Below are 19,675 nucleotides of genomic sequence, written 5' to 3'. Positions count from 1 at the left end.
AGACACAGTTTACAAAAAAAAAAAAAAAAAAAAAAAAAAAAAAAAAAAAAAAAAAAAAAAAAAAAAAAAAAAAAAAACAAAGCTCTCTCTTCTCTCTCTCCCCCTGTCACACACACACACACACACACACACAGAGTCATTACATAATTGCATTGCCAGGAAATCCAAGCATTGCTTTCTGGTGGAGAGTAAAAATCCACACCTTGGCTTATGTCTTACTCATCCTAAATCACATCTGCTCTTGGGGGCACTTTCTCCTGGCTGAAGAATTTGCTCTGAAGTTTTACTACGTTCATTAGCAGGCCGTTTTTGTTATCCTGACTATTCGTGTTGTGGTTTTACAGATGTCCTGTAAATGAAAGCCTGCTGCACAACAGGAAGTACCCACTGCCAAGTCCTTTGGAGAGCAGCAACACATTCAAAAAGAGGATCCAGGTGGTAAGACATTTGAACAAAAGTCATACACAACCGCACTTGAAAAGAAGAAAGCCAGAGACAAGGCGGACATTGGCCCTCACTCTAACTCACTGTTCAGCTTAATGGCAGCTGCACCAAATGGGTGTGTGTTCGTGCAAGTCAACGCTGTGACAGGGTGTATATAGGGGAACCTTCCCCTGGAAGGCAACATAAGCTACAAGAGGAACAGAATGAACACAAGGATAAAATGGCAAAGACTTTCTTGCAACTTCTTAAAAGAGTACATTTGATAAAAATCGAATTACTAATTTTCAAGGCTGGAGAAGAGAAAGGGATATATTGGAGCTGTGATACCCATGCTCCACGTAGCATCCTTTCTTCTATTTCAAGCAGAATGAATTGTGGGTGAAGCCAGCGCCTGGGTCGCTCTTTGCCTCGAAGGACTACTTTCCTGCGGAACTCTCTGCAGCATTCTCTTCCAGCTGGATTTTCTCTTCTCCCTGTTAGTTCTCTAAGCTTGGTTCACAGAGGCCATATAGGAGGGCTAAACGAAATGTGCTTCACGCCTGAGGAAATTAATTTTCTGCCTGGGATAAGGAGGCAAAATGTGATGCAATTCCTCCCTTGATTTTAAACCGTTTTGTTATCTTGAAGGCAACTCTCCTTATCCAATAAAAACAGAGAAGGAAAACCTTAAAAAAACATATTTCTGCAACCTAAGATTCTCTCTCACACACACATGCCTCTGATAATTCTGGGTGTAGACAGATGCTCTCTTCCTTTTTGAGCTTCCCAAACATTCTGTCAATTGTCTATTGTTAAAGTGTGGACTTTCTCCCAGACCACATCCTGTCTTACAGAGAAGCATGCTGCTCAAGGAAGCTCAAAGTCCCGTTCTTTGGGTTCTAGAAAGAACTAGCTGCACATACCTCAAAGTATCACTCCATTCAACTTGGGGCCCACAGGACTCATGCTGGAAATCACCTGATGAACTCAGAGCACTAGGCTACCTTTGTTTTATTGAAGACTCCAAGTCTTTCACACAAAAGGAAACAGGACATTCATTATTGTCAACACCAGTTAAAACTGTATGGATAAGGAAGGAGCAGATGTAAACATCTGAACCTCATTAAAAGGATCACTCATCTTTGAAAACACAACCTCCATAGAAATTATTTCTAATCTGAATAATTGCTTTTAAAGAAAAGTTACACTGGATGTCCAGAGAACTGACATCTGATGATGAAATCTTGATTAAATAAAGTGATGTTTTAAAATGATTAATATAAAATATATTTTCAACTGCAGAATTAAAATTAACAATTAGAGAATTAAAAAAAAAAAAAAGTAAAACTAGGGCAGCCCCGGTGGCTCAGCGGTTTAGTGCCACCTTCAGCCTTGATCCTGGAGACCTGGGATGGAGTTCCACGACGGGCTCCCTGCATGGAGCCTGCTTCTCCCTCTGCCTCTCTCTCTCTTTCTCTCTCTGTGTCTCTAATAAATAAATAAAATCTTTAAAAAATAAAATAAAATTTAAAAAGTAAAACTAAAGAGGAAAAACCAGAGCATCTGATTCAGAATTAGGGTGACTAACCATCCCAGTTTGTTCTGTACTAAAAGATTCCCAAAACAAGATCTCTGCACTGCTAAAATCAGGGCAGTCCTGAGAAAACCAGCACAATGGTTATCCTAAGTGGACTTAATTTTTTTTATTTTAATGGTTATATATATAAGGTAGGGATAGGAAGAGAAAATAATAACTAAAACCTTCAATAAAAATGTTGAGAAAGTTGTTATATAAATTACATAGGAATGTCTCTATAAATGCCCATAGGAAATATTTCTTTGTACATGTAGAAACAAAGATGATTCTCCAGAGCAAATATTAGCTCAGGCTTTGGGCACTGATTAAAACAGCACTTGCTCAACCTTTATGTATGAGAAACTGGAAAGCTCAGATCCAAAGGCCAGGTTTAACCTCCAGCAACGATGCAAAACATCACAGCACAAATTTGATATGTTTATATATTGCAGCCTGTCCTCTACCATTATCCTTTTCTATTTTTCTTTTCTTCTTGTAATCTCATTTTATTTGCTTATATTTTGAAATCTTCTATATTGTCTATGCTTTTTAATTCTACTAAACCTTTTTTTTTTTTTTTTCAAACAAGGCATGATCTAAATCAGTCGTTCTAAGCTGGGGGCAACTTTTCCCCCCAGAGGGCAGACTAAAGACATTTTTGATTGTCACAGCTGGAGGGGGTAAATCTATTCTAAATTAAACAAACATACCTCAAATGTATAATGAAAGTAATGATTATTGGAAATCAAAAGTATAAGCATTTCTGTTTTTTCTAGGTAATATTAATTAAAAATCTAACATTGCCATAAAAAGAATATAATTTTCTAGAAGAGTCCCAGTTGCTGCAAGCATATTTCCCATAAAGCCTATCATGTTAAAATAATATCTATATTATATATAGACATATCCATATGTTTATGTATATATGTTATGTATATGCACATACACACTTTGCTTGTGCATGGCAAGTATGCAATAAATAGTTGATAATGGAATAAATTAATTGGATGAATGACTGTCAAAGACAAGAAAAGTCACCTGGGATCCATGATCTATACGTAGAAGGGGTCATTGGAGTTATTTACATTTGTGAGACAGCAGCCTAGTTTTAGAATACAATAGGTCTAGACTAAATCAGAGGAAAAGAAGAGAGAGAACATATTGTTGGAGATGATAAACCTTGTGTTCAATGGAAGAAAGCAACACACAAGTGTAGATACCAAAAAGTCAGCCACAGGAAGGAAGAAATAGCTATAAAAAGCAGATGGCTTAAAGAGAAAGGAAATGTGAAACACAACCCTCAAAAATATATGGGTCAAAATAATAACATAAAAGGTTCTGGCAAAAATATCACTCTGTAGAAATTCAATCAATCCTCCCCCCCCCCAAAAAAAAGCACAACAAAATTATATTAAAAATACGAGCATTCAGGGGCGCTAAAGAGAAATACATAATCTGTATATTTTCTTGAGTCTAAAAAGTGAACAATTTAAATTGACTCAAAGCTAAACAGTAACCACTGTCAAAGAGAAGTAGAAACCTGAGTAGAAATAGCCCCATATGCAGAACTAAATTTAAAGACCAATCAAGTCATTTAGAAATTATCTTGCATTTGCAAAGAGCTTGTTTTACGTACTGTTTCTTAGAGCTGCATCCCATGGTCTGAAAGGATTGCTGAGAGTTGCTTCTTTCAATGCTGGTGGGGGCTTTGTCTGGGACCCATTCACACCTTCCCACTAGGTCCCCTCTGGAGCCAATCTGCAGAGTGCTGACAGAGCTACATCATATCTGCCGGCTGGGAGAGCAGATGCTCCCTCACACAAGGATGCAGTCATCCATTGGACCCCACCTAGTAGCCAGCAAATGCCTCCTTCCTGGGGAGATGCCTGACTCCACCCTGATGCTCTAAACGTCCCTTCAAGAATTCACATCTTATACTGCCTTGGCTTTTCTGGAGCTCTGATGGAGACCTTCCAGATCCAACAATAGAAGAATGCTACAAACTGAATAGTGAAGCAATTAGAAACAAGCACACAGAACCAAGATAGAGATAGAGTTGCTTTCAGGATGGGACTTTGGAAGAGCAGATTGGGACAGGAGAAATTGAAGGGGATTATCAAAATCGTAAGGTGGGGGCACAGCCAGTTGAGTCATTAGACTACAGTGAACTTTTTATAGGATACTTCTGTATAGATGTGCCTGGTCTATTTTTTAAAAGCTGAGTTAAATGCAAGATTTTCTTTCTGTACACCTAGTCACGAGTGTAATTATGGTTCTCCACTTATTCAATGTGTTATGTTTAATCCAGAAGACACTTTGGGGGCACTTCAGAATATTTCTAATATGGCAAATTATTGCTTAATTTTGAAAATCTGACAAATTAGGCAGTCTCTGGCTAATTAAATGCTGGCTAATAAATAGTTCACCCAACCATTTCCCTTAATTTCTAGGCACACAGGTAGACTGTAATCCCTAGCCTCTCTTGGGATTGGTTTCATCATATGACAGAGTCCTGACCAATAGAAGGAAATGGACATTTCCATGAAATTTCTTAGTCTCTTATGTAACCGTACATTTTCTCTCTTTCACTGATGGCTGGTTAGAGGTGGGATGATGGAACCACAAGCTAGAAGGAATCTGGTTTCCTGAGTTGTCATATGAACATGTCAGCAAACATTTCTACAAAGGGCCAGAAAGTAAATATTTTAGTCTTTGCAGGCCATATAGTCCCTATTGTAACTCCTCAACTCTGCTGTTACAGCACAAAAGCAACCATAGGCCACACACACACCAATGGCATGGCTTTGTTCCAATAAAACGTCACTTAATAAAACTGGGTGCCAGCCCAGATTTGACCTATAGACCACAGTTCATCAAGCCCTCCCTATACAAAAGCTAAATATAAAAGAAAGGAAAATTCCTGCTGAGTTAAGCCACTGAGGCCTTGAGTTCATCTGCTACAGAAGTTAGCATTACTTTAACTAACACAAGGCCATATTGATAGTTCATGAAATTTTAAACATTTCATGATGGAAAACTGTGAATCTGCCCACCTCAGGTTTTCAGTTTTACAAGAGTCCTTTACAACACTGAAATGTAGCAAAAAGTAATGGTCCATTGTTTTGTTTGTTTTCTTTTCTTTCATGGAGATTGCATCATGTTATTTTATTGGGAAAATGGTAAACTTTTGCCAATGCGCTCTCATCTGGTGACTTTATCGGCAAGCAGAATTGCAACATTTTTTAACAAATCATTCCATTTACTGGCAACAGTGGGGAAATCCTGCCATATATCCAATTAATGAACTCTCCCACAGATATTGAATTTCCCTATTGGCCCTAGTGACTAGAAATCCAAAGAAAAGCACTTTTTAAAGCCAAAATGGAGCAACAATGGGGATGGGGAGGAGAGGAAGAATTAACAGTGAATCTTATCAAAGATTAATTCATAACTTCTGCAAGAATCCATTGTTTTCTTTCTTTTTTTGTCTCTCATTATATGACTAAGTGTCCACATAGAGATAAAAGAATAACATTGATTTTGACTGTGGTTTATAAATTGTTATGAGAGACAGACAGAGAGGGACACTGATATAGGAGTTAAACACACCTAGTTTGAAATTCCTGCTTTAGCACCAATCTGAGGCTCAGTTTCTATGTATGTTTGATTATATTAATAAACTGGGTACAGCATATCCAGCATAGGACAGGTACTCAAAAAGTAATAATTATCACTAGTTTTGTTTCTTTTTTTTTAAGATTTTATTTATTTATTAATGAGAAACACAGACAGAGAGGCAGAGACACAGGCTGAGGGAGAAGCAGGCTCCATGCAGGGAGCCCAACGTGGGACTCGATCCCCGGTCTCCAGGATCACGCCCTGGGCTGAAGGCGGTGCTAAATCAATAAGCCACCCGGGCAGCCCAATTATCACGAGTTTTAATCACTACTTGCTGCCAAGTTCACAAATTATCATTTCCCACTAAACTATAAGTTTTTGTTTTGAAGAGAAATGTACTTACCTTCAGGACTTAAAATTTTGTAGATTGCTAATAATTAATAAATGTACCCAAACATCTATTGCTTCTTTTACTAGACTTGTCTCTCTTCCATTGCTCTATAGTTTGGTATTTTAGTCAAAATTTTGCTCTATCACGGTCTTCTTCTCTTCTGCAGTTTTGAACTTCTCTCCCTTTACTGCATCTGTCCATGTTTCATTTCATTATCATCTTTCTCAGTAAAATATAGATTTACTCATGTCATGTTGGCATCCTGCCCCCAACCTCTACAAAATAAGTTCAAACAACTTACTGGACAACTAATGGCCATCTTCCCAATGCCTCAACTCAACTTCCTCTCTCTTACTTGCATCCCACATTCTAGGATGGCTAAATAATGTATAGTGTTCTAAACAGAGTACAGTATTACACAACTTGGTAAATGCTCGCCTATCTAAAGTGTTATTTTTTGCAAATATGTTTGACTAAACAAATTCACCAGTCAGAACATGGCAGGAATGTTATTTTCCCTGTGCATGGAGAATTAATCATTGCCTCCTTTGCCCTACTACAAACTCCCACCATTTACCAATTTTTGTGCTAAAATATTAGGTATTTTTATAATATTATATAATAGGTCGTGAATGTTGGCTACGAACTATATACCGGGTACTCTGTTGGAATACAGTTTATATGAAATACCTCATTTATTTTTCACAGTAATTTCATGAGGCAGTTTATATTGTCCTCATTTCATAAATGAAGAAACTAAGACTTAAGTACTAATTGGCTCACCAAGGCCAGTGGATTAGTAAATACTGGAGTATTCCAAAAGGAGAACTGTGCTCAGCACATATCAAGTGCTGCAAACAAGATGAAAACAAGAGCTAAAATGTTAAGCAAAGTAATAAATAAATAGGGCAGCCCAGGTGGCTCAGCAATTTAGTGCCACCTTCAGCCCAGGGCGCGATCCTGGAGACCTGGGATCGAGTCCCACGTCAGACTCCCTGCATGGAGTCTGTTTATCCCTCTGCCTATGTCTCTGCCTCTCTCTCTGTGTGTCTCTCATGAATAAATAAATAAAATCTTTAACAACAACAAAATATACATAAAATTAATTAATTAAAATATTAACCAAGAAGAGATGTCTTTTCAAAAGCTATTTGCTAATCTCTAGGAAAACAGAATAGGAGTCAGATATCAGAAGTAAAGCTAACACAAAGCCTGGGATAGTGGCACTGAACACAAACTAACCTTTCAAGAAATGTATCTGCAAAGCTGAAAAGGAGTGATTATAGGAAACAGATCGAAGGAAATAATAATAATATTAAAAAAGAATAGAGCTCTGAAACCACAAAACTTCTAGAAGAAAACATAGGTTATAATCTCTTTGACATCAGCCTTACTAACATTTCTCTAGATATGTCTCCTCAGGTAAGCAGAACAAAAGCAAAAATAAAACTATTGGGACTACACCAAAACAGAAAACTTTTGCATAGTAAAGGAAACCATCAGTGAAACAAAAAGGCAACCTATGAAATGGCAAAGGATATATGCAAATGATACATCTGTTAAGGGCTTAATATCTAAAATCTATAAAGAACTTAGGCAACTCAACACTAAAAAAAAACAAACAATCTGATTAAAAAATGGGCAGAAGACCTGAATAGACATTTTTTTCCAAAGGACATGCAGATGACCAGCAGACACAGGAACAGATGCTCAACATCACTAATAATCAGGAGAATGTGAATCAAAAGCAATGAGGCATCACCTCAAACTAGTCAAAACAACTAGTATCAAAAAGACAACAAACTGGGATCCCTGGGTGGCTCAGCGGTTCAGTGCCGCCTTCAGCTTGGGTCATGATCCTGGAGACCCGGGATCGAGCCCCATGTCAGGCTCCCCACAGGGGAGCCTGCTTCTCCTTCTGCCTATGTCTCTGCCTCTTTCTGTGTGTCTCTCATGAATAAATAAATAAGTCTTTAAAAAAAAAGACAAGAAATAACAAATGTTGATGAGGATGTGGAGAAAAGGGAATCCTCATACCCTGCTGATGGGAATGTAAATTGGTACAACCAGTGTGGAAAACAGTACAGAGTTTCCTCAAAAAAAATTAAAAATAGAAAGACCATATGGTCTAGTAGAATTATTTTAGTTTGTACTGGGTATCTACCCAAAGAATATGAAAACACCAATTTGAAAAGATATATGTCCCCCTATGTTTATTGTAGCATTATTTACAACAGTGAAGTGGAAGCAACCCAAACACCCATTGACAGATAAATGGATAAAAAAGATGTGGTATATATAACAGGGTGTGCACACACAACGGAATATTACTCAGTCATAAGAAAGAATGAGATCTTGACATCTGCAACAACATGGATGGACCCAGAGGGTATTATGCTAAGTGAAATAAGCCAGCCAGAGAAAGACAAATAACATATGATTTCACTTAAATGTGGAATCTAGAAAACAAAACAAATGAACAAACAAAAAGCAGAAACTGATTCATAAATACAGAGAACTGATGGTTGCTATTGGGAAGGGGGGTGGGGAGATGGGCAAAATGGGTGAAAGGGTAAGAGGTACAGGCTTCCAGTCACAGAATGAACAAGTCATGGGGATGAAAGACACAGCATAGGGAATATATTTACTGATATTGTAATAGCATTATATTGTGATGGATGATAGATAGTGACACTTGGTGGGCATAGCATAAAGTACAGAGTTGTTGAATCACTATATTGCACACCTGAAACTAAGGTAACATATGTTAATTATACTTGAGTAAAAAAAAAAAACAGCAAAAAATAATAATAATAATGGCAACCTGAGCATTTTTTGAAGCTGAATCTAAATCACTGTTTCTCAACTAGGTTTATTTTGACCTCTCTCCAGATACTCTTCCCAATATCTGGAGACATTTTTGTTTGTCACAACCAAAGAATGCTACTGCCATATAATCAGTAATAGGGATGCTGCTAAATATTCTATAATAGTAAGACTGACCTCCTACAATAAAGAATTATCAGGTCCAAAATGTGCCGAGTTTGAAAATCCTGGTAAAAGGATCTACTGGAGAGGAAGAGATTGAAAAAAAAAAAATATGAGAAAAGAAATAACTGATCAGACAAAATCAGGAAAAAGGAGAAAGGAAGTGGATAATAAAAATGTTACCTTTCGAAAGCCTTATTAAGAGCTATTAACTTCATTTCACAGAATATAGAGATTGAAGTTCAGAGAATTTAAGTGACTTCTCTTTTCAGGATGTAGCAGAAGGTTAAGTCAAATCCTGGAGTTCCTAATTTGATGTTCTTTTAACTATGCTAACTAATACATTAAGTTCAAGGATAATTGTTGGAGATGTGATAGCATGAGCAGGAAACAATTTTTTGCTTAAAAATTAGTGACATATCTATTGATTTTATGTTTGGTGCCTTCCTATATAGTAAAGAAAAAAACATGTCTATAACAGTAGACAGGTTTAAGAAACTCAGAAGAACATGTTTGGAAAACTGGCATCAGATATACATGCAATGTTGACATTTGAAAAAGAGCAATAAAAAACATTGTATGAGATTTTCAATAATATATAATCACTTTTAGTTTACCCAAGCATATTCAGTAATTTCATAGTTTAAAGCATGAGATATAATTCTTTAAGGACTTTGTAAGGCACAAACTAAAATAACAAACAATGGTATTAAGTTGCTACATTTCTATGAATGGTTACTCAAGAGACATAACTGTACAATATTGAAAAGCTTAGCATTCCACCAGTAGAGAAAATGTTAAAATTCAAGGATCATTACAACATTCTTCCTACCATTGCTACCACAAAGGCAGAAACAATTAAAACGACCATTAACAGTTTAACTGTGAAACTTGGAACATGAGCCATAACTGAAAAAGAAATAATCGTGCTTCTTTAAGCACAAATAAGTAAATGTGCAAGCACAGCAGAAACAGGCAAGGAAGGCGGAATCATCTAGGGACTCGAGGGCTGACCTGTGCAGCTGGAGGCCTGGCGAGCGCTGGAAGTGCTACCATGTGAGCAAGCCAACGGGAGTGTCGACAGTCCTCAGCAATCAGGCATCTTCTCCAAGAAGGAAACAGCTGGAGGCCAGAGCCAGTCATCTACTCTATTGACATCTGTTGCTATATTCTACCATGGGGTTTCTTTTATTTATTTCTGTTATTTGAACAACTCAGTAGAGGCCCTCTATCAACTTAACTGTCTTCTGATACTTCTAGGCAATTGGGCACACCAATGATTTATTTGCAATTCACTAGCAGTGTTAACCAAATATTTAAAACAAGCCTGACTAGTCTATGGAGAAGCCAAGTCAATCAATAGCTCTTCTCTCCCACTGACACGGCGAAGTCTTCATTGCCACAGTGTTATTAGTTGGGAGCACTGTCTTCTGGAGGTGCACAGCCTTGGTTCAAATCCCTATTCTAACACACTCTAGCACTGAAATATTGGTAAGTTATACAGCCTCTCTCTGCCTCAGTTTTTTAATCTATGAAATGAGGACAATCACAGTGCTTATATCATAAGGCTGTTGTGAGGACTGATGGATGCTCCACGAAGTGTTTGACCCACTATCAGACATACAACAAGCCTATATAAACATTAATTAATATGCTTTGATTGCTCCTAAATATCATCGCCAGTGTAATTTTCCCTCATTCTTACAAAAGAGCCTTCCCCAATGTCTACCTAATGGAAGTCTGCATCCATGCATACTCTGACCCAAACCTGCTCCTTTCCATAAACAGTCTCCTCAAATTATAATGATTTACTCACTGGGCATTCTATGCAAATGTCTCCTCCAAGAATGCTGTTTCCCTATCTATGTCTGAGTCCTATCTGTCCATTAAACATCAACTACTTGGTGAAGTCTTTCCTGAATGCTCCATCCAAGTAGGATTTCTCTCATCCCCCAAATCTGACAAAAATATTGCTCTTATTAGCAATACTATTCATACAATCTATTTGCTTGTCTATATTGCTATTCATATTTTTTAAAAATATTCAATTTAAGGCTTTAAGTATATTCTGTTTTGAAAATATCAGTGCTAACACCTGTGAATGTAATATTAAGAACATATCTCTACCTTAATTGTCCTTGTAACTGGTAGAGTCAAAATATGAAACAAATGTCTATACTAACATGGACAAAGAGGCCACTACTCTTTCAAGAACTTCCTTCAGACCTTCCTAACTGGATGCAAACTTTCCTTCCTTTTAACCTCCACAACAATTTGTTTACTCTTTTCTTTGACTTTTGAACTGACTGTAAAGAGCTGGTGAGATCTGGGGGACAGGATATAGCTAGAAAAAATACTGCAATTACATCATGAAGAGAAATTATATTGTAATAGACAAAAACAAATAAAAGCTTTGTAGGAACAAACCTAGATTCGAATTCTGGATTTTGGTACTAGTTAACCAACTGATCTTATGAATGTCTCCCACTCTATCTGAGTTTATTTCTCTGTAAATGTGGATAATAAAGCATTCTTTGAAATGCCATGAGAAAGAAATTAAGAAATTTCCTATAAAGTACCATGTACATGCTCAAGATTATTTTCTATACTAATGTAAAGAATGTTGAGTTTGTATAGGTAATCAAAGAGGGAAAAGGTGAGTGGACCCAGAACTAGAAAGAAATTGAAATGACAATAAAAATGAGAGGTAAAAGAGAGATGGCAGACCAGGCTGGAAAATGAGGCTGGGGAAAGAAAAAAAGAAGGCTAAGGGGGTGGGCACGCCAGGGGATTTTCAGGAACAAGGATGCCTAAAGCTTAACTGCTTGGGATTTGCTGAGCTGTGACAAAATAGAACTCCCTTTCTTAACTTTAATCTCTTGATTCTTAAGTAACATTTCCAAAGCAAAGTGACTCTCTTCCTCATTTGGATGAATGCCCAGGAAGAATGGAAAAACCAATCCATATGAAGAGAGACATTAGAAAATTCAAAGAAAGTAAGAAATCAGAACAAGAGACAGCTAACGAAAACATAAGTCCTTGAGGAATGGTGATGGAGATTCCAAATGTATGTGGCATGGAATCTGGAACTAATGTTATTTATTTGTTAAAAGACAGTGAGACTAAGCACTCTGAACAACTTGGGACACCCAGGAAGGAGACATCTGGAAAACAGTAGCTAGATGGAACTATAATAGAAGAAGAGGTGTCAACAAAGACTGGAAGGGCTGAGCGAAGGAACTGCAAGACATGAGAAGTAACTAAAGTTACTAAGCTGAAAGCAGGATGGTGAACGTGCTGGATGTACGGGGTAGAAAGCCACAGGAAGAGAGGAGACCAATATGAAACTATTGCAATAACTGATAGAAAACAAAGGCCAATGCATGAGAATGCATATAAAGTAATAAACCCAAGCTCCAATATGGAAGTAAAATCTCCAATATCTAGCAGATTATATGTAAAATAGTGATATTTATTGCCAGATATTAGACTAGAAATTCAAGATTAGATAACTGGAATGATAGCATTATGTACAGAAGCATTATGTAAGTTTTATTTTACACCTCCACAAATGCTTGTACAACATACAGTAACTACTCTTAATATTTACAGCATTTTTTCCATAGCACAAAAAGAAAGAAAGGTTAGTGACACGCAGGTGTTGCTACAGTGACGCTGGGTGGAGCCCTCAGGAGCCCACTTTGTAAAGGAGGGCTGGGCGTTGCTGACATTTGGGTCCCTAGCAGCTGCTGGGAGATGCAGGTGAGCCCACTGAAGCAGAGGGTGGGGTCCCTGCACCTCTGCCAGGCTGCTCATCTGCTATCTATCAAGGAGGGGAGGGGACACCAGTGCTGGATTAAAGACACATTTCTGACATTGTCATATACACATTTGTTTCCCCTAACCATACCTGTTCCCCTAACCTAAGGCTGTTTGGTGCAAGGACTAGCAGAGTATGCCACATAAATGTTTCTTAATGACAGTCATCTATTGTGGGTACTATACATGGTCTCTTTTCCTCAGAAACAGAACCCATAATTTTTAGCTGGGCACATGGCTACCTAGAATAAACACTATATTTTTCAGTCTCCACTGCAGCTACATAGGCCTCGGAATTGTAAATAGGCCAACTGGATGTAGAAGAATACTTAATAAAGCAGGGTGTGTCTTTCTAATAGAACAAAACTCCATTATCCACGTAAGACTGAGAGACAGATGCCACAGAGTGATGGACAAAGGAGAGGGACGGGTTCCTTGGCAATTTCATGAAGTCACCCTTCCAGCTATAGACTGCTTACTTCCAGATATCCTTTATATGAGGGAATGATGCTAAGGGAAATAAGTCAAACAGAGAAAGAATTATCATATGATCTCACTCATATGTGGAATTTAAGAAACAAGACAGAGGATCATAGGAGACGAAGGGGAAAAAGAAAATAAGACAAACCGTAAGAGATTCTTAACTACAGGAAACCAACTGAGGGTCTCTGGAGGGGTGGGGGGTGAGGGAATGGGGTAACTGGGTGATGGGCATTAAGGAGGGCATTTGATGTAATGAGCACTGGGTGTCATATGCAACTGATGAATCACTAAACTCTACCTTTGAAACTAATAATACACTACATGTTAATAATTGAATTTAAATTAAAAAAAAAAGGAAAAAGAAAACTCCTATGTTATTTATCTTATTGTTATGTTGAGCCTTCTATTTTTTTGCGGTCAAATCTAATTATCTCTAATACAATTCCCTTGATCATTTCTGCTATTTTCTTCAGTTCTAGTTTTTCAAAGTTTATAAAAATCTTTAAATATACTTTTTTAACATTCAGAAATATTCTGAAATGCTGATAAAGCATTCTTCAAATTTGTTTGAAAAAAATTTTAATCTGATAAGTGGCATGTTAAAAACATCCCATAAATACAACATTGCTTACCACAGAGACTTATTGGAATATCAGATGTGTGATTGATATGTTTGTTAACCAAAGAAATCAACCAAAATTCTACTGAAAACAGTACTTATGGTGTGCAAGTCTTAGGCCAAGGTCATTTAGCAAAATGGAAGTTTGACTAGACCTGCAGATGATAGCTATGGTCCGCAAAGAAAAAGGGACTATCTATTCTTTCCATCTAATCTCAACAGGTCGTTGTGGGTACACAGAACATTAAAACAGAATTATATGGCATTTGCTTTTAATTATTTACATAAAGTCAAATATTTTTAGTATTTCATTGATAATTTATACTTCTCTACTTTTACCGTGAATTGCTTACATTGGACTGAGAACTATAAGCCTTCAGTTAATTAATTTTTAACTTATTTTTCTTGTGTGATTTTCTAATGTTTTCTTAAAACACAAAAGGAATAATATAACCCTAGAGCTATAAGTAAAAATCATTCACTCCAAACCCTCTGTTTCATAGATTAAGTGATCCAAAGAGACTAATGAATTAACTAAATATTTCTTAGAATAGTTCTTCATTCATTGATTCATTCATTCATGTATTAATCCATTCAACTACTATTTAATTCTTAGGCACAAAGCACTGGGCAGAGGGAGCTGTATCACAGTAGAAATAAGACTTGCCATCGGCATATTTTCAATTCAGTGGCAATAGAAATAAATCATCCAGATAACTAAAATACAGTGTAAATAAATGTGTTTTGAGCATTACTAAAAACAAAGAATCAAGGAGAGGAAAGGAGAGTAAGGAGTAGCTAGCAAAGACTTTGGGGGAAAAGTTGCATTTGCCTGTTCCTTAGGGGATTTGAGCAGGTGGAGATAGATGAATGGGCACTTCATACAAAAGGGGTGGCTTTCTTTTTAACTTGTAGATTGGATTTCAATATGAAATTTCTTCTTAAATTATTATAAATTACATTTGGGTGGGAAAGTAAAATCAAAGCATTCCTTAAGCCAGGAAGTGAGAACAGCAACTTTGGAAAGCTTGGCATAGTTAATGCTGCATTAAAAAGTGATGTTTATCAAGATACAAATGAATGCCCCTGAAGTTCAGCATCTGAAAGGCCAAGCAACCCCTCAGCATCTGGAGAAAATGAATGCAGTATGGCTTAAAAACAAACCAGGAGCTAGGATCCACTGCTCACAAAATACCATATATTAAATGACTGAAAAAGATGTCAGTAATAAGTTAAACAGTAGGGTTTCAATTTACAAGTGAAAATCCAGACCAATGTGCAATATCAAGGAAAATAATATTTCATTTTTGTTCACATTGCAATGAATTAAGCAGTCTAAGATACATATATTTAAACAGAAAGTGTTTAAAATGCAAATTGCATTTAGAAAAAAGTGATGGCAACTCCATGGACTTTTTACAGATAAATCTCCTCCTTTCACAGTGTAATATGCATGGAAAACACGTCCCTTTCTCCATATTCTGGACTAGTTATGGCTATTAGTAATAAAGTGATGTCTAAGCCTAACTAGGCACTCCATCAGTAAGTAGTACTAAGTGAGAATAAACATGCATTTTCAGAGAAATCTGCTAATGACTTTTGCTACAACTATAAATCATCAACACACTTTTTACAAAGGCTAAATACTTAGCTTTTCAGCTATATAAACTACTTACATTCTTACATGGGTGATCCTCTCTCACTCCCCATTTCACAACATGCTTTATATTCCACCTACAAGGAAATTTGCATTGTAGCTTTATAAGTCTGCAAGTAACCTTCAGCCACTAACCTTACTGTCTTCTGTCTCTTTAGCTTTTTCTTGGAGGGGTTTCTTCTCTCCAAATTCACAGGTTGATTTTAATGTGAGCTGACAAGAAAGCATTGAGCTCTCTGTTTCAGTAAGTTCCAAAGGTCTTGAAGAATAGGGCTGTGACCCAGTAGTGCCAAGATTTGGTATCGGAAGAGCAGTATGAACAGGCTTTGACCCAACAGCTGGCTGCCTCAGTTTTGAGGCAACCCCAAGTACAGGCATGGCTTCTATAAAAGTATCTTCTTGCTGCCAAAGAAAATGCTTCTAACCTCAGTCTGGTAGGCTCCAACTTTAGTATTTCCAGAACAAATAGTTTAAACAAAACTAGCAGTCATCATGATTCAAAAAAAAAAAAAAAAACTAATAATATAACTTCCAGGAAGAGGCAAAACTTCCCTTCATCTTTAGTTAAGTATCTTTCTTTCTTGCTGGCTTGAATTCTCATATTCTCATCATTCTCTCTCTCTTTCAGCCTCGCTCTCTGTTCAGTGAGTCAGTGTCTATGCAATATTAAATACTCCTTTGGGGAGTACACTTTTCTTGAAGGTAACTGCTACAAAGCTCCTTCTCTAGGATTAAAGAGCTCCTAGTTATATTTTTTTTTCCCTCACACTACAGAGATCTGAGCCTGAGCATTAAGAATAAAAAAGTGGAGAGAAACAAAAGGAAAACTCCTCAGTCCAACTATCAAGGCAGCCAAAAGACCACAATACGGGAAGGACAGGAGTTCTTCCTGACTTCAGAAATAACCAGCCTACATTCTCTCTTTAAAGAAAATCGTATTTCCTCAGTTAAAAAAAAAAAAAAAAGGACACGATTAATGGCCAAAACAAACAGCTGTTAGAAGAACTTTTAGCCCGGAAACAATCTCAGCAATGAAGCTGTTTGTCTGATTTCCAGCTATTTTTCACTACTGACAGCCATGAACCACTGTACTCATTCTGTTTTATCCCATGAAATTAGGTTAAATTCATGCAATAGTGGAACTAGCTAAAGCTGTTAAACCATTCAGCAGACTATACCTGCCTAGGTTATGAAAATATAGTAAATATGGAGAGCAAGACACTAGATAGATAGTAATTATTGTTTCTAAATTTAATAATGATAATGATAAAAATATTCACAGCTAACACGTATGTGGAATGTAGTACATAGCAGTTACCTCACATTTAACCGGTGGGACTGCTCAAGAATAGGCACAACTATTCTCTCCACTATATAGAAAGGATAACTAAGGCTCGGATTCATTTAAGTAATTTGACCCAAGTCATGTAGTTATAAAGTGTAAAAGCCTGTACTATTTAGAGTAATTCAAAAACCACCTTAGAAACAATTTAAAATAACACTGTTATTTGAGCTCTTAAGGTCCAAACTAAAATCCTAAACTATTCCAAATACATATTCAGTGACGATGAACAATGCTGCTTCTATCCATAGAAGTTTTTTACTATAATTGGATTATATTCTATTTCTGGCAAAAGTATGTCTGGATGCTTAACAAAAGCAAGGGAGAAGCTTTTAAGAGACATCTGACATGCATGTATTATTGTCTTTAAAGTAGTTGTATGTAGATAATAGGTATATTGAGAAATTCTTCCACCACTTAGTAAATACCATATTTATGGGATGGTGTCAAGATTTCAATAGCATTACCTATCTAATAATAGTATTTTATTTCATATCCCTCATGTTTCTATTGAAGATTCTAAAAGACACATATTTTACTCCTTTGTTTTCTTTATTTAGAAAATCTCTGGGGGCGCCCATGTGGCTCAGTAGGTTCAGTGTCTGCCTTAGGCTCAGGTTATAATTCCAGGGCCCTTTGATGGAGCCCTGCGTTAGGCTCACGCTCAGCAGGGAGTCTGCTTCTTTCTCTCTGCCTGCCACTCCCTCTGCTTGTGTTTTGTCTCCCTTTCTGTAAAATAAATAAAATCTTTAAAAAAAAATAAAACCTATGTTATATTCACTAAATATTTTAAGAAATAATAATATTGCAAGTGAAGTTCTTAGAAAAACGAATGGACATTTAATGGACATTCAATAAATGGTAGCAATTAGCAGAATCATAACTATTATTGTAGAAAATATCTCCCTATAGTAAATAAATTATCTTCTTTGTCAAGTATTTCCAGCTCTATAAATTATTATGTAATTTTCGGTAAGAAGCAGTAATTTACAGATAAAAGCTAATAACTAAAGTCAAATTTACATGCTGTTTTGATACAAGCACAGAAGCAATTCAAATACGAATTAGAAACCTTTCCAACATTTAAAAAGAAAGTAACTCAAGTGGGATTTACTCAGGGTAAAGTAAGAAACAAATAGAACACATCACTGGGAGTAAGTTACTTTATAATTAACAAACCACTTAACACACCACCCCTTCCAGGGAATATAAAATATTGCAAAGCAGGAGATGTTCATGTTCCTAAAATGGCATTTAAATAGGTGAGAAGGTATATGCATCCTGCAATCTCCACATTGCAAACAAAATGGTGTACCCCAAATATTAGGACTTATGGGGAGAAAAGCTTCTGGGAAGACCACTGAAAACATGCAACTTTGGGATCAGATCACTACCAAAAATTATATTGGTACCCTGGAAGATAAATTGGACCACCCAGGCAAGCAGCTCACCCCGGAGCTTAAAAGCAAACAAATACAAAGCAAACAAAAATACTCCACAATTGATTGGAAGGGCTGGCATTATTTTAATTAGAAATGGCAGGAAAAATCCAATTGGAAGGCAAACTCTGAGCCAATAAATAGGCTTCGGCACAGGGGGCAGTGCAATCTGCAAATATTTAAGAACCACACAAGACAAGGGGTATGCAACTTTGGCCAGGGAGACCCAAATACAGGCATTTGTTTTTTAAATTTTCTTAAAAGAAAACCAAAAGGGCTCCCTTTTGTTGACTACTTAGTATCAAAGTTGAGGGCCTTCTTTTCCTGCCCAAGGTTATACTTCAACTCTGCCTCCTTTGGCCTAGAATACGTCACACATAAAGCTTTGCAACTTCTACATTACACTAATGTGATTCTATTTTCCAATTGTAAATGAGCTACTTGGTATTTTAGAAACATATTCTGGAGCAGAACACACTGTAATTCCTGATACAATAAAATATTTTTTAAAAAAGTATTTACATTCAATAAAATGTCTTTTTACTTTGAAATGCCTTTTGCTTGGGATCCCTGGGTGGCGCAGCGGTTTGGCGCCTGCCTTTGGCCCAGGGCACGATCCTGGAGACCCGGGATCGAATCCCACGTCGGGCTACCGGTGCATGGAGCCTGCTTCTCCCTCTGCCTGTGTCTCTGCCTCCCTCTCTCTCTCTCTCTCTCTCTCTGTGACTATCATAAATAAATAAAAAAAATAAATAAATAAAATAAAAAAAAAAGAAATGCCTTTTGCTTATTGGATAATATCATTTCACGGAAGTACAGGTTGAAAAGAGTTGCCACCGTTAACTAATTCAATGAAATAACATCTACCACCAAAAACAACAAAAACTATTTATTTTGGAGAATTTACTGTGTGCCTGGAGCTGTCATCCAATTCAATCCTAAAAAAAAAAAAAAAATCACCTTTGAATAGGTGATGACAAAGGCCTGGAGAAGTTAAGCAGTAAGCTTAAAGTCACAGAAAAGTAAATTAATTAATTTATTTTAGAGAAAGAGCATGCGCACATGCATGTGCAAATGAGGGCAGGTGTAAAGGGAGAGGGAGAAGGAGGGGGAGAGAATCTCAAGCAGACTCTACAACGAACATGGAGCCCAAGGCACGGCTCAATCTTATGACCCTGAGATCATGGCCTGAGCTGAAGCCAAAACTCAGATGCATAACGGACTGAGCTATCCAAGCACCCCAGAAAATGGGATTTCTCAAACCAAGTTCAACAAACCAACACCTGCAGTGCCTGCTAAACATATAGATTACTGGATTCA

The 19,675-nt window shown here is 37.0% G+C and overlaps 1 protein-coding gene across 1 annotated transcript in view; it reads right to left on the bottom strand.

Annotated features, from left to right (window-relative positions):
* The window catches only part of NAV3 (neuron navigator 3), a 357,285-nt gene extending 341,333 nt beyond the window's left edge, over positions 1-15,952 (bottom strand). The window contains 1 exon segment of the mRNA XM_055341892.1: positions 15,710-15,952. Within this exon segment, the coding sequence (XP_055197867.1) occupies positions 15,710-15,952 (243 nt within the window).
* Between the last annotated feature and the right edge of the window lie 3,723 nt (positions 15,953-19,675).

Source organism: Nyctereutes procyonoides, unplaced genomic scaffold (assembly GCF_905146905.1).
Source record: "Nyctereutes procyonoides isolate TBG_1078 unplaced genomic scaffold, NYPRO_anot_genome, whole genome shotgun sequence".
NCBI classification, from domain to species: Eukaryota; Metazoa; Chordata; class Mammalia; order Carnivora; family Canidae; genus Nyctereutes; species Nyctereutes procyonoides.
This window is presented reverse-complemented; position numbering and strand designations above follow the sequence as displayed.